We start from the raw sequence: 12,243 nt of genomic DNA on the forward strand, positions 1-12,243 counted from the left end.
TCTGATCCCATTTGACAAGTAAGGAAACGCAGGCACAGAGACATGGAGAGGGTAAGTAATTTACTCAAGGTCACAGAGCATAACCACTTATTACTAAGTGATTCTTGTTAGGGTCAAACCTTGGAGCAGAACTTTGAACCCTGTCAGTCTGACTCCTGAGCAGGTGTTCTTGTCCATCCTGTTTGTAACTGCCATTGTGGGACTCCCTTCCCCTACCCCCACCTCAGGAAGGGGAGTGGCATTGTGCCTCTCCACTCACCGACTCTGGTGGAAGGCCATTTGTCCCTGAAAGGGGGATGGGGGCTGGCTGCAGGCTGCCTGCAGAGCCAGACGCCAAGCACTGAGGACACATCAGTGTCCAGTGGTCCAGTGATCAGGGAGCACTGAGAAGAAAAAGAGGCGAGGGTGGTCATAGGGGCCCCTCCTGGATTGAGTACCAGGCCTCACCCCACCCTTGGTTTCCCAGACTCCACATAAACCCCCAGAAGGGGTCCGATTCCTCCTGTGTGGCTAAGACTCAGTTTCTCGCCAACCTTGGCGAAGCAAGGTAGAGGGCAGAGTTACATTTAAGGTGACTCAGTAAAACAAAGGAGCCTGGGAGCTCCTGCACTTGGCTCCTGCCACAACCACATCACGTGCTCCTGGCTTGTCTACCCTGCTGCGCTGGAGCTCCTGGAGGTTGGATCCCTCCAAGGTGAGCCCAGCACTTTGTCCACAGCAGTCAGTCAATATTTGCTGAATTAAATCTGGGGCCCAGCCTGGGAGCTCCAGGCCTTGGAGCCAGACTGTCTGACTCAGTTCCAGCCCCGCCCCATGCCAGCTTTGTGACTTTGAGCATGCCATTTAACCTCTCTGAGCCACGGTTTCCTTGCCTGAAAAATGGGAGTAGTGCCGGCTGCAAGGTGAGAGACCTGTGCAATCGCACTGCAGTGGGCTTTGCGCTTGGTTTCATGCTCTGTTGTCCCTGTTTTGAAATTCTTCACACGATTTTAAACAAGGAGCCCCTACATTTTTATTTTGTATTGAGCCCCACAGATTATGTAGCCGGGGTCCTGAACGGAATTAACAATATTGTCTACCTCAGAGAGTCGTTGCAAGCATTAAATAAACTGATCTGCTTAGCACATAAGCAGTACCCAATAAATAGGAACAAAGGCCTATTGTCTCTGGCTGTTAGCTCAACCCCAGTGCCCATTTGTGATAAATGAATGAAATGACCGAATTGAGTGACAGCCTGGGAGCATCTGGAAGCGAAGGTGCCTGGGTAACCGGGGATGGAGGTGAGGGTTGAGAAGAGCTGTAAAGGAAGCGGGGCAGTTTTGCACCCTACGTTGTGCAGCTGCAGTTTCCTAGACTGCCGGTGATCCAAGCTGTGGTCGAGACCCGGCCGCCACACCCCGCAAAAAGTCCACTTGGTGACAGCTGAGAACGAGGGTTCCAGTCTTTATTATGCGGGCGTTCAGTTTCTAGCTCCCGGGCCGTGGTCCGCGTCCAGCTTCCGGAGCCGCCGCGGGATCCCAGCCGCCACCGGCTCAGCAATCCACTAGCACCGGCCCCGGGTCCGGAGGCGGGGCCGAGGGGCGTCCGGCGCAGGCGCAGGCGAGGCCGCGGGGCGCCTGGCGCAAGCGCAGGCCGGCATGGGACGGGGCGGTGCTCAGAGGAAGGGGTTGGTGCCGGTCTGCGGGGGCGGGGGCCGCGGCCCGGCTGAGCTCGGCGTGGGCAGCAGCGGCTGCGGCAGGCCAGCGGGGGGCGGTGCGAAGGCTCCGGCCTGCGGGAAGACGCTAACCGAGGCGGGGAGGGTCAAGCCTGCTGGCACGCTGCTGAGCGGGAGGGGCAGAGAGGCGCTGTAGGTCATGGAGCCCAGGGGCGCCCCCACAGGCCCGCCTGCCAGGCCCGTCGCCGGCGACCCGGTGCGCATCTGGTTTAGCGTCGGCCTGCCCGGCTCGCCTGCGCCGAACGGGTTGGTGGGGGACGGAGCGCTGAGACCTGCAGAGAGTGCAGAGAGTGGCTTCGAGTGACCCGGGGTTCAGAGCCCTACACTGGGAGGTCTTGGAAGTTGGGAAGAAGAGTGGGCTCCTCCAGCCGAGGCTAGGCTCTGAAAGCAGGAGCCCCTGGGTTGAGGGACAAGGGGATGTCTTACCTGTCAGGAAGGGGTTCCGGGTCTTTGCAGCCTGGGGTGCCTTGACCAACGAGTCAAGGTTGACCAAGGAGGAAGCTGAGGGGCCCAGAAATGACTCGGGAGTCCGGCAAGCTTGGGCCTCTTTGCTTGGCTGGGTTAGTGCTTCCCCTAGTATACCCAGGTCCAGGGCATCTGGCTCCTTCGTGCCATTTTGCTTGGAACTGGGGCTGGGGTCTCCAAACAGGTCCAGCTCTGGAATAGAAATGCTAGAGCTCATTGGTGGGGAAAGGGATTGGCGCCTGACATTGGAGGAAGAGGACAGAGGCTGCTCGGGGTGGGCCCCTCCTTCCCCAGAGCCTCACCATCCCCTTGCCCTGCTCACCCGCAGGGCTGCTGGGCTTCCCAGAGGGCAGGGCCTGCTCCAGCCCCTCCTTGGTCTCTGTGGATTCTGGAGGTTTGGCAAATGGGTCAAAGGCCGAGGCACCACCTCGGAAGAGAGAGAGGAAGAGGAGACGGGTTGACAAAAAGGGCAGGTGTTGGTCTAACCCCTTTCCAGAGAAGCTGCCCTCCTAACACAGACAGTACCTGCTGCCCCTTGGCCCTGCCTGGAAGTCCCCCAGCCCCTCACTCACACTCTCTGGCCCTCTTCTTACCAGGTGTGTCGGAGGTCTCCAGGGAGGCTCCCCAAGGGTCAGCCCCAGTGCTGGGGAGTTTGTGGTGGGGAGAGTTCAGTGCCCAGGGGTCTGTGGTGGGGGGCCCAGCAGGCAGCACTGGGGTCCTGCCCCAGGGCTCAGAGGAGGAGAGCATGGGAGTCAGATCCCAGGGCTGGCTTCGGGACAGGATGGTTCCTGAGGGGATCGGAGACCAGGGGTCTGCAGAAGGCCCCCAGGAGGAGCCACTGGCCTCTGTGTTCGGCCTAAAACCTGAAATGGGAACAGCATAGACGTGATCCCAGGCCCACCCTTATCCCTCGCCCAGGGACCTTCCCAGTTACCCAGCCCAAGTTGGGAGGCAGAAGATCCATGTCACAGATGGGCTGCCGCCTCAGGACCACCCAGCAGGCTGGAGTCCCTATTTGGCAAGTGACCCCAGGAGCTGGGACCTGCAGGTGTGGGCGACTCAGGCCACCTTCCCAGGCGTGCTGAGCAAGTGAGTGCAGCGAGAGAACATTTGCTGCGTTTCCTAGGAGCTGGGCCCTTCAGACAGTCTCCATAGCCCTCACTACGAAAGCCTGTCCCACAGGCGGCGGAGGCTCAAGGTGGTGAGTGACGTGCCCGGTGACACTCAGATGTTGGGAGGAGGTGCTTGGCCCAGCAAGTGGCTGGGAAGGAGGTGGCTCTCGGGCCAGCCTGGAAGCCTCTTGCAGCCCTGCATGCCCACCTGGGATGTCCCATGGGTCAGCAGAGCAGTGTGTGGAGGGCGGGGCCAGGGCAGGTACGAAGATGTCAGCCAAGTCCAGGATGGAGGACTGTGGAGGGGAGAGGCAGCCGGGGCTCAGAAGTGGGCGGGGCCTGGAGGGAGGGCAGGCCCTGACCTGTCAGGCTAATGCCAGCTCATTCTCTTTACTCATTCCACAGATACCTATTCATGATCCCTCACCTCTGCACAGTGCTTTACAGTTTATAATGTTTCTTCATCTACAGAGTACCTGATTTGCATAACAACCCTGTGAGGTAGGTAGGGCAGGTGATGTACCCATTTTATGGATGAGCCAGCCAGCACACAGGGGGTGGAATGGGTTTGCCTGAAGTCACACAGCCAGGGAGAGGCAGAGCTGGGATAGAATCCAGGCCAGCAGAAAGGGGCAGGAAGGCCAAAGGCAGATGTTTTTCAACCAGCCTACCTCCCTAGGTCAGTGTCCAAGAGAAACTGGCCACAGGGAACATGGACGGAGAGGAGACCACAGCACCCGGGCATGGCATGGACAGCTTTGGAGGGCAGCCTTGCACTCAGCAGCTGCCCACTCCCCATGCGGAGAAAATATGTCCATGAGCCCGAGGTGTTTTCAGCACCATGTGCTTGGGCCCACCCTAGTCTTGATCGACAGTGTCACATAATCCTAGCATGTCAGAGCTGGAACTATCCAATAAGCGCACTGTGCAGAAGGGGAAACTGAGGCCATGACAGTGACATGCCCCAAGTCATAGAGTAAGTGGCAGCAAATCCAGAACCCATATCCGGGGGTCTCCGATCAGGATCCTTTTGCATCCCACTTTGCTGTTAACTCAAGTCACCAGCCCATGCAATGTGGGACTAGGGCTGCTACACCCCCACCCCTATTTCATCTAATAAACATGTCAGTGCTTACTATATGCCAGGCATTGCTCAGCTTTCTCTTTACAAATACTCAGTCCATCTCTTAGGCCCTGTCCATCCCACGCACCCCAGCCCACTCCCTACCTGGCTGGTTTTTAGCTTCTCCTCCTCCTTTCTCTCTTCTCTCTCAGGCTCTCTGTCCCACCGATGGTGGACCACGGCCCCTGCACCATTGGCCATGGGGGAGCCATCACCCCGCCAGGATCTCACCTCCTGCAGAAGGCACAGAAAGAGTTAGGAGCATGAGCAGCCCAGGCGGGAATCCGGGGACCTGTGCACCCAAGGCTGGAGTCGAGAGAGTGCAGGGTGGGAGGCAGCTGAGAGGTTAGGAGCAGCAGGGCCACCGGGTACAGTGAGAGGAGCCTGTCAGTGCCCTGAAGCACCTCCACCAGCAGCGGCAACAGCACCGGCAGCCCAGCGGGCTCGGCCCACTACCTTCTCGTGCTCCTGCCAGCTCAGGCGCAGAGCCAGCTGCAGCTGCAGGTCCTCGTCCCTGTGGGAGGCTGGGGGGACAGGCTGCGGAGGAAGAGAGGGGTAAACTTGGCCCTGTACCCCCACCTTGGGACCAGAAGGGCAGTATAGGCCTGCCTGGGTCATGGGGATGGAGAGACAAATGCCCACCCTCAGTGTGCATGGGCCGTTTGCCCCTCAGTCAGCAGGGTGGGTGTGGCCTTCTCCCTGCCTGCATCTGAAATGCAGTTTAAAGATCAAGAAGACTGATCTTTCGCTTCTGAATCCTCTGAGAGTACCTCAGGCCCTCCTGTGTGAGGCCCAGCTGCCTCCTGCCTGGTCTTCCTGGATCCACAGAGGTAACGGCAAAGATGATGATATCGGGGGCCTGTCCTTGTCTCCCCAAAAGGATAGCTGGTGGGCGGGGGCGGGCGGCATATCCCAGTGTCTCCTAGGAATATGTCTGAGCACACTCACCCACTCCATGATGAGGTGGTAGCAGGCGCCCCAAGACACAACATGTGCCCCTAATTGTACACTCGCCACCCTTTCCAGGCCCAGTGGAGAGGACTGGAGGCAGGGAGGCAGTCCCTGCCTGCGACAAACCGACAGAGATAGAGGGTCTTGTGCTGTCCTTGGGCACAGGACTGGGGCTTTGGGTGACAGAGCCTGAGTCAAGGCCAAGGGGCTCCCAGGCACTCTCTCTCTCTAGCCCATCCCCTCCCCACCACAGTGGGGCTGCATGGCCTCACCTTCTCTGCCTCCTCGCGGCTCATGGCTAGGGCCAGCTGCAGCTGCAGTTCCTCTTCCCCTGACGTCTGAGGCCGGGCCTGCTCCAGGTCGGAGGTATAGCGGGGTGACGAAGAGGAGGCTGCAATGACCATCATGTCTGTGTGACCACACGATTACCCATCGGCTCCCACACCCCTCTGCCTGCCAGGAAGCTGAGGCTCAAAGAAGAGAACTGAGAGGAGGGGAACAACGGCCGTGGAGGCCCCCGTGGGCCAAGCAGTGTGCCAGGCACTCTGTAAGTTCCCCATCCCAACCCATCCCGGTGGGATGGCTCCAGTCCCTCCTTAGCAGATGCACAGGCAGCACTTAGGGCCCTGACCAGGGTCCTGAAGCAGGACTTGAACCCAGGTGCCCTGACTCCAGCTCTTGGACTTCCAGATGGACCCCGTCCTGCTTGGGGGCAAGGGAAGTGCAAGGATAGGAGGTTCTAGTCCAACGAGGTCACAACCTCAAAGCCCTCAGCAAACTGTCAAGGGCTTTATGGAAGGCGGGCCATTCTGAGTATTCCTCAGATCCTGGAAGCCCCCATGACTGGGGGCAGGAGAGTCAGGGACTGTCTAGCCGCTGCCCTCAGGTAGGGGGATGAGGGGGAATGCCGTGTGTCTGGGTGCAGGGTAGAGGACCTTCCTGCAGCTGGTCTCATTTCATTCTCAGATGAAACAATGGAGGTAGGTGAGCTTATCCCCATTGTACAGATGAGGAAACTGAGGTTCGGAGAACTGGTTGCCCAGGTCACACAGCTTGGAGGAAGCAGAATATAGAATGCTATCTGACTCCAAACCTGTGCTTCCACCGTCATGCCATCCTATCAGGCAGCTAACGAATGGTAATCAATCTATAACAACATTATTATCTGAGCTAACTTGTTGAGCACCTCCTATGTGCCGGGTGTTGTGCCTTGCATGTTACATTCCTTATGTCTGAATCCTCATAACACCCCTTGGAGGTAGGTATTATGAACCATGGCTTGGATTGCAGAGCCAGGAATGGAAGTCGGGCCACCTCCCCATGCCAGCCACGCGCCGGGGCTCACTCACAGTTGTGGGAGGACGGAGAGCCCCGGGAGCGGCTGTAGTCCTCGCCGTAGCGGCGGCTGAAGCCCAGTTGCCCACTGCCAATGCCGATGCCCTCCAGTGCCATGCGCTCCTTGGTCTTGAGGGCGTGGGTTCGCTCCTGCCGCAGCCGCTCCTCGTCCTTGAGCAGGGCCATCACCTGCTTGACCTTCTCGCGCACGTTGACGCCCTGGTCCTTGCCGTCGCGGTCGATATACTGGAAGTCCTTGAGTGTCTGGATGGTGTAGAGGTTCTCGCGGCACTGGTGGGCCACCCGCTCGGAGCCCGTCTTGAGCAGGTAGTCCAGCAATGTCAGAGCCTTGTACACGTGCCGCCAGTTCTTGCCGCTGTCATTGAGCCGCCGCCACAGCATGCCCATGACCTCGGTGAAGGCCACCGTGTTGAAGGTCAGGTCAGCGATCTCGGACATGAGCGAACTAGGGGGGCCCCAGGGGTCATTGCTGGTGGCCTCGCGCACCTTGATTTCCGCCTCGGAGTAGTTGTGCACGATGTTCTTCACCTGGCGCCGGAGTGCGGAGGTCGTCATGGCTGGAGACTTGGAGGTGGGTGGCCCTTGCCCCCGCCGGAGGTGGAGGGCTGAGGGCCACTGTGGTGAGGTCACGGTCTCGAAGGATGGGCTGCCGTGTTCTCAGCAGAGCAGCTGCGTTCTTGGATTCCACATGGGGCTGAGGAAGAGAGGGCCAGGAACTCAGGGGCAGAGGCCTACCTCACGGGTCACTCAGCCACTGACCAACTAAATGAGGCCTGGCCAGAGTGTCCCTGCCTCCAGGGACAGCCTTCAGCAGCACACGTTCTTATTTCACTTATAATTCAGCAGGCACTTGGAGCTTTGCATGCTCATCTATCTGTCTTCACAGTCACACCACAAAGATGCTATTATCATTATCTCCATCCACAGATGGGAAAGGTGGGGCTCAGAGTATTAAATGGGCCCAGTGCAGTGGCTCACGCCTATAATTCCAGGACTTCAGGAGGCCAAGGCAAGAGGATCACTTGAGGCCAGTAGTTGGAGGCTGCAGTGAGCCATGATCATGCCACTGGGCAACAGAGCGAGACCCTGTAATATTAAGTGACTTGTCTGAGATCACAGAGCTGCTACATGGCGAACCAAGATGACCCCAGGAAGCCCCACCTAAGAGTGCATGGCCTCATGGGGGAACGCTAACAGGATTCCAGGAATGCCCGCTTGCCTTGCTTCTGCTCGGCCACTGCCTCTGTTTCTGCTGAGATCTAGCTTAAGACCTATCCTTCCTAGCTCCTCAGCTCACTTTTCTCATATTGTTAATTTTTATAATTTGATGCATTCAACACCTATTTCCTGGAGGCCTTTTCTGAGCCAGGCACCATGCCAGGCACAGAACACACGCCTTGGTCCACCCACGTTCAGTTGAGAGGGTACAGAAAATCACAGTCCAGTGTGGGAGTGCGGAGCCGCACAGGAAGACCCAAGCCAGGAAAATCAGGGGAGACTTCCTAGAGGAGGTGGTGGCAGAGCTGAGATCCAAGATCCAAGGGAAGAGTAAGGAGTGAACCAGCAAGTCAGGGGAGGGCAGCTCAGAAGAAATGCTATGACCTGGGCCAGAAGGCAAGAGAGTAAGTATCATCTGAGGAAGACTGCCCCTCAGAGTTCTGGCCACTGCCAACACTCCTGCCTGCCACCCCCACGTACACATGAAAGTGTTGAGGACAGAGAGGGGATGGGACCTGCCTGTGTCATATGGCACGTAAGTGGCAGAGCCTGGACTACCATCCAGGTCTCCAGAAGACTAATCCAATCCTTATTGTCAGTGTTACCCAGTTTGGTCATTATTTCATCGGATTGCTTTACTGTCTCGGTCCCACCTTCTCAGCTAGAATGGAAGCTCCCTGAGAGTAGGAACAGTCTGGGTTCTCCAAAGCCCCAAAACCCTGGACACATGGTGGACCTCTGGTACCCCAGCAGGGAGAAGAGCTGGGCCAGCCCAATTCCCCACAATAGCCACAGGTCCAGGCTGTCTGCTGAATACAACTCCAGGCCCAAGGTCCTCCCAAAGGCCCTTTCAGAAACCAAAAGAGGAATTCCCTGACCACCGCCATTCCTCCCACATTAGCACTGTGTGTGCATGCACACACACACTGGCTGGGCCTGCAGAACCTCCACTTCACCCATGAACTGTCCCCCACCCACCAAACACCTCTCGGCTCCACCCTCCATCCCAGCCCGTGCCCCAGCTGGTCCCCAGGCTGCCAGAAGCAGGAATCTGAAGGAGACTGTCCTCCCCCACCCGATTCCAGATTCCACGCTCCTTCCACCCCAGCCCCGCCAGCGCTGGGCTCAGTTCAAAGCAGCCCCACGCTTTGAAAACACGCCTTGGCAGGTTTTGTTGGGGGCCCAGAGAATAGGATACCGTGGGAGCGGGCGAGGTGGAGAGTGCCTGGCCCACAGCACAGCCTACCTTTTGTCTGCTGTCTCTTTCCTTCCAGCGGGTGGTGGGCCTTCTGTGGGAATGCCACGGCCACAACTTGTTTAACTCCTGCCCTCTCCCTTGCTAGTGACTCAGACCTGCCTTCACCTCCCCAACCCGTGGCTGGGGGTGGCAGAGTGAAGAGGGGAAATAATGTGCACCAAAGCCCGCCCAGCACACGCCCCTACCGGCTGGCCGCTGGAACTAGCAGAACCAGTCGGGCGCTGTGACTGCACCAGAGCCCTACCTGGACCTGGATGCCCTGGCCCTCCGGCCTGGCCTGTGTGGGGGCACCAGCCTCTGGGAGGGGACTCTCGGTGTGGGCCCAGCGGCCCTGCCTGGACCTTTTTCACAGAAGGTGGACATTCTCTGCACACCCCTGCAGGGGCTGGGGGGAAGGGTGGGGCCGGAAACATGGGGAGGCACCTTGATTTTCCTTTTCTGGAGTTTGAGGGGACAAGGTGAGGCTGCCCAAGCACAGAAGGGAGGAGGAAAGGAAGAAGGCTGCCCAAGCACAGAGAAGGGAGGAGGAAAGGAAGGAACGCGGGAACGCGGGAGGGAGCAGCTGGGAGTGCTGCCAGCAGTGTTACAAGCAAAGGGTTTTATCGAACACGATATGCCCAGAAATAAAAGGGAGTGTAATAGAAACCCAGCGGCCGATAAGGCGGTGGCGGTAGCAGCAGCAGCCCTGGGCAGCTGGGTATGGAATTACTGCAGTGACCTTGAGCCAGACCCTGTCAGGTGGAGGGAAGGACACAGAGAGGGCAGGGCCTGAGAATTCAGAGATGACGAGAGGGCAGAGGAGGGAGGAGGCTGAGGGGATGGGAGCAGGGCCAGCAGGCAGTGGGATGGGCCACGGGGCACGGAGTATCAGCTCTCTCCTGCATACAGGGTCCCAAGGAGAACTGCGCAGTAGGGAGGGGCTGCTTTTCTCAGGGCCTGCAGGATGGGGGGATCTGGAGAGTTTCCCAAAAGTCAGGACCAAAAAATGCAGATCGCTCATCCCCAGCAAGGGGTTCAGAGAGACGGAGAGAACCCAGATCTGTCCAGTTACACGTGCATGAGTTTGTGTAAAGTCTGTGCACCCACCAGCCCAGCCCACACCCCCTTCCCGTCCTCTGCTAAGGTGGGCTCCAGTCCCTGCCTCCAAGTCAGATCCAGCCAGAGCAGTGGGGAATGACAGTGCCCTTCTTGATGCTGTAGGGACGGGGTGAGCTTGAACTCTAAGCTTCTGGCCACTGTAATATCTGCATCCCGGGAGCACGGGAGATGGGGGAGGGGGGACTGCCCTGAGGCTAGAGGTGTGCATGAGGGGCTGAAGAAGAGGAAACAGCAGAGATGTGCAGAAGGAGTCTGTGGGGAATGCCACCAAAGATGCTAAGATGCCACCAAAGATGCTAAGTCCCAGGATGGATGGGGAGGGGGCCCTGAGTCCCTTTTTGGGGGCTGCAGAGAGGGAGGGGTGGCAGGAAAGAAGCCTTTAGGTCCTCTACAGCTCAGCCTTCTCCCTCGCACCTGGAAAAGAGACTAAGCCCCAAACCCACTGTTTGCTTCCCACCAACCCCCGCCTTCCATGCCGCCACTGTGAGAGAAGGGGCCAGGGAGGAAGCTTACCTCCAGTGTGGGCTCCCTCGGCCCCAGCCCCGGCCCGAGTAGCCTCTGCGGTGACCCTCCGACCTGTGCAGCAGGGGGACGGCACAGCCTCGGGAGCGTCTCCAGAGCCATCCACCACGGACCCTCGTCCCAGAGACCCACCTGCTCCCAGGAGGTGCAGACCCCTCAGAGGGGCAGCGGCAGGGTCCCTGGAATGGGTAGCAGCTCTTCCCGCGTGCGTTTGCCTCCTAGCCAGCGCCAGGCAGCACTCCGAGGAAAGTTGCTCAGCTGGCCCGGCAGGTCTGCCTCAGCAGTAACAGGACACAAGAGGAAGCGCAGGGCGGGTTAACCCCTTCCTGCTGGCCAGGCAAGTGTTGCATTGAGAGGTAGGGGGCCGGCCTGTTGGCCGCCCCCAGGAAGTGCACATCTGGAGCCAGTGCTGGCGACCCGATCCCCTCTGCTTTGAGTTAACCCTTCCCCTGCCTCTTCAACAGGAAAGGAGGGGGGGCTCCAACACCCCCACCACACCCCTCCCCTTCCTCCTCTGGGCCAGGAGGACATGAAAGGAGAGGGCAGGGCCATTCCCTGGGGCTGGCTCTTTGGTGGAGCCCCCGCCTTCTGGGGGAGGAGGGCATCAGGACTGCAGCACAGCCCCCTCCCTGCCTTTCCTACACGGAGTCAGATCCTTCTGTCCATCCTCCGCCTTCTGCATCTCAGCTGGAGGATGCCTGAGGCCCACTTAAGGATGCCCACCCACCCAAAAACCAAAGTTGTTCTTCAAACTCTGGGAGCCTGGAGTGCTGTTCACACAGGGAGCCCAGCCCCAAATGGTTATGACTGACAGAAGACAATGAGGGGCCTGAGTTTGAGCTGACAATACCTTTTTTTCTGAGAGCCATTTCCAGCCTGTTTCATGTTCCCCTGAGCAAGGGAGGTAGCATGAAGATCAGCAGCTGTTTTTAAGGCAGAAAGATGGCTCAAGGCCAGATAGTTTGAGATGAGGAGGGGGATAAGGCAGACTAGACCCCGAAATAACAAGGTGATGTGGCCTCTAGAGCTGAAGAGGTGTGGTGAGCATGATCTTCAGGGACTGAATTGGGGCCCTGGGACCCAGCTGAAGAGGGGAGATGGCAGGGAGCCAGGTCCCATGGGTCTAGTTCTACTCCTCATCTCACACTTTGTCATACTTGGTGATGACACTTCGGGAAGACCTGGCTCCAGGAAGCATGACCCTAAAAGTGTGGGCCAAGGAAGCCAGAGGCAGAGACTACCAGAGGTGACACACTGTCCTGTCACCTGACTCCTTGTCTTGCTACCAACCTGCTCTTCTACTTGGCATCCCACACATCACCTCCCCAGCTATGTCTGTCTCTCCTTCTGCTGGAGGGCTCTGGCAGCTGGCAGGAGGGGATCTGAGGGCAGGTGGAACATGGGAGGACCTGGATCAGGAGCTAAC

At 58.5% G+C, this 12,243-nt stretch overlaps 1 protein-coding gene and 1 long non-coding RNA gene across 11 annotated transcripts; one reads left to right on the forward strand and one right to left on the reverse strand.

Moving 5' to 3' along the window:
* Positions 1 to 987: 987 nt before the first annotated feature.
* Positions 988 to 12,199, reverse strand: EPN3 (epsin 3). Of its 10 annotated transcripts, none has more exons than XM_054460122.2 (10): positions 10,950 to 11,363; positions 6,715 to 7,415; positions 5,638 to 5,756; positions 4,871 to 4,951; positions 4,520 to 4,648; positions 3,500 to 3,587; positions 2,773 to 3,042; positions 2,502 to 2,606; positions 2,141 to 2,371; positions 988 to 1,986 (listed from the first exon to the last, which is right to left on the reverse strand). In XM_054460122.2, the coding sequence occupies exons 2-10, from the start codon at positions 7,274 to 7,276 to the stop codon at positions 1,655 to 1,657; spliced, it is 1,917 nt and encodes a 638-aa protein (XP_054316097.1). In that variant the 5' UTR covers positions 7,277 to 7,415; positions 10,950 to 11,363; the 3' UTR covers positions 988 to 1,654. The 10 variants fall into 10 exon arrangements, with proteins under 10 accessions (XP_054316097.1, XP_054316094.1, XP_054316098.1 ...); XM_054460119.2 differs by having other exon boundaries at positions 10,809 to 11,363; XM_054460123.2 differs by lacking the exon at positions 10,950 to 11,363 and adding an exon at positions 9,442 to 10,275.
* LOC134738755 (uncharacterized) lies at positions 1,624 to 5,170 on the forward strand. Its single transcript, XR_010124772.1, has 3 exons — positions 1,624 to 3,380; positions 3,697 to 3,792; positions 4,567 to 5,170. It is a non-coding gene; the product is annotated as an uncharacterized LOC134738755 (long non-coding RNA).
* Positions 12,200 to 12,243: the final 44 nt, after the last annotated feature.

The sequence above is a fragment of the Pongo pygmaeus genome, chromosome 19 (assembly GCF_028885625.2).
Source record: "Pongo pygmaeus isolate AG05252 chromosome 19, NHGRI_mPonPyg2-v2.0_pri, whole genome shotgun sequence".
Taxonomy (NCBI): Eukaryota; Metazoa; Chordata; class Mammalia; order Primates; family Hominidae; genus Pongo; species Pongo pygmaeus.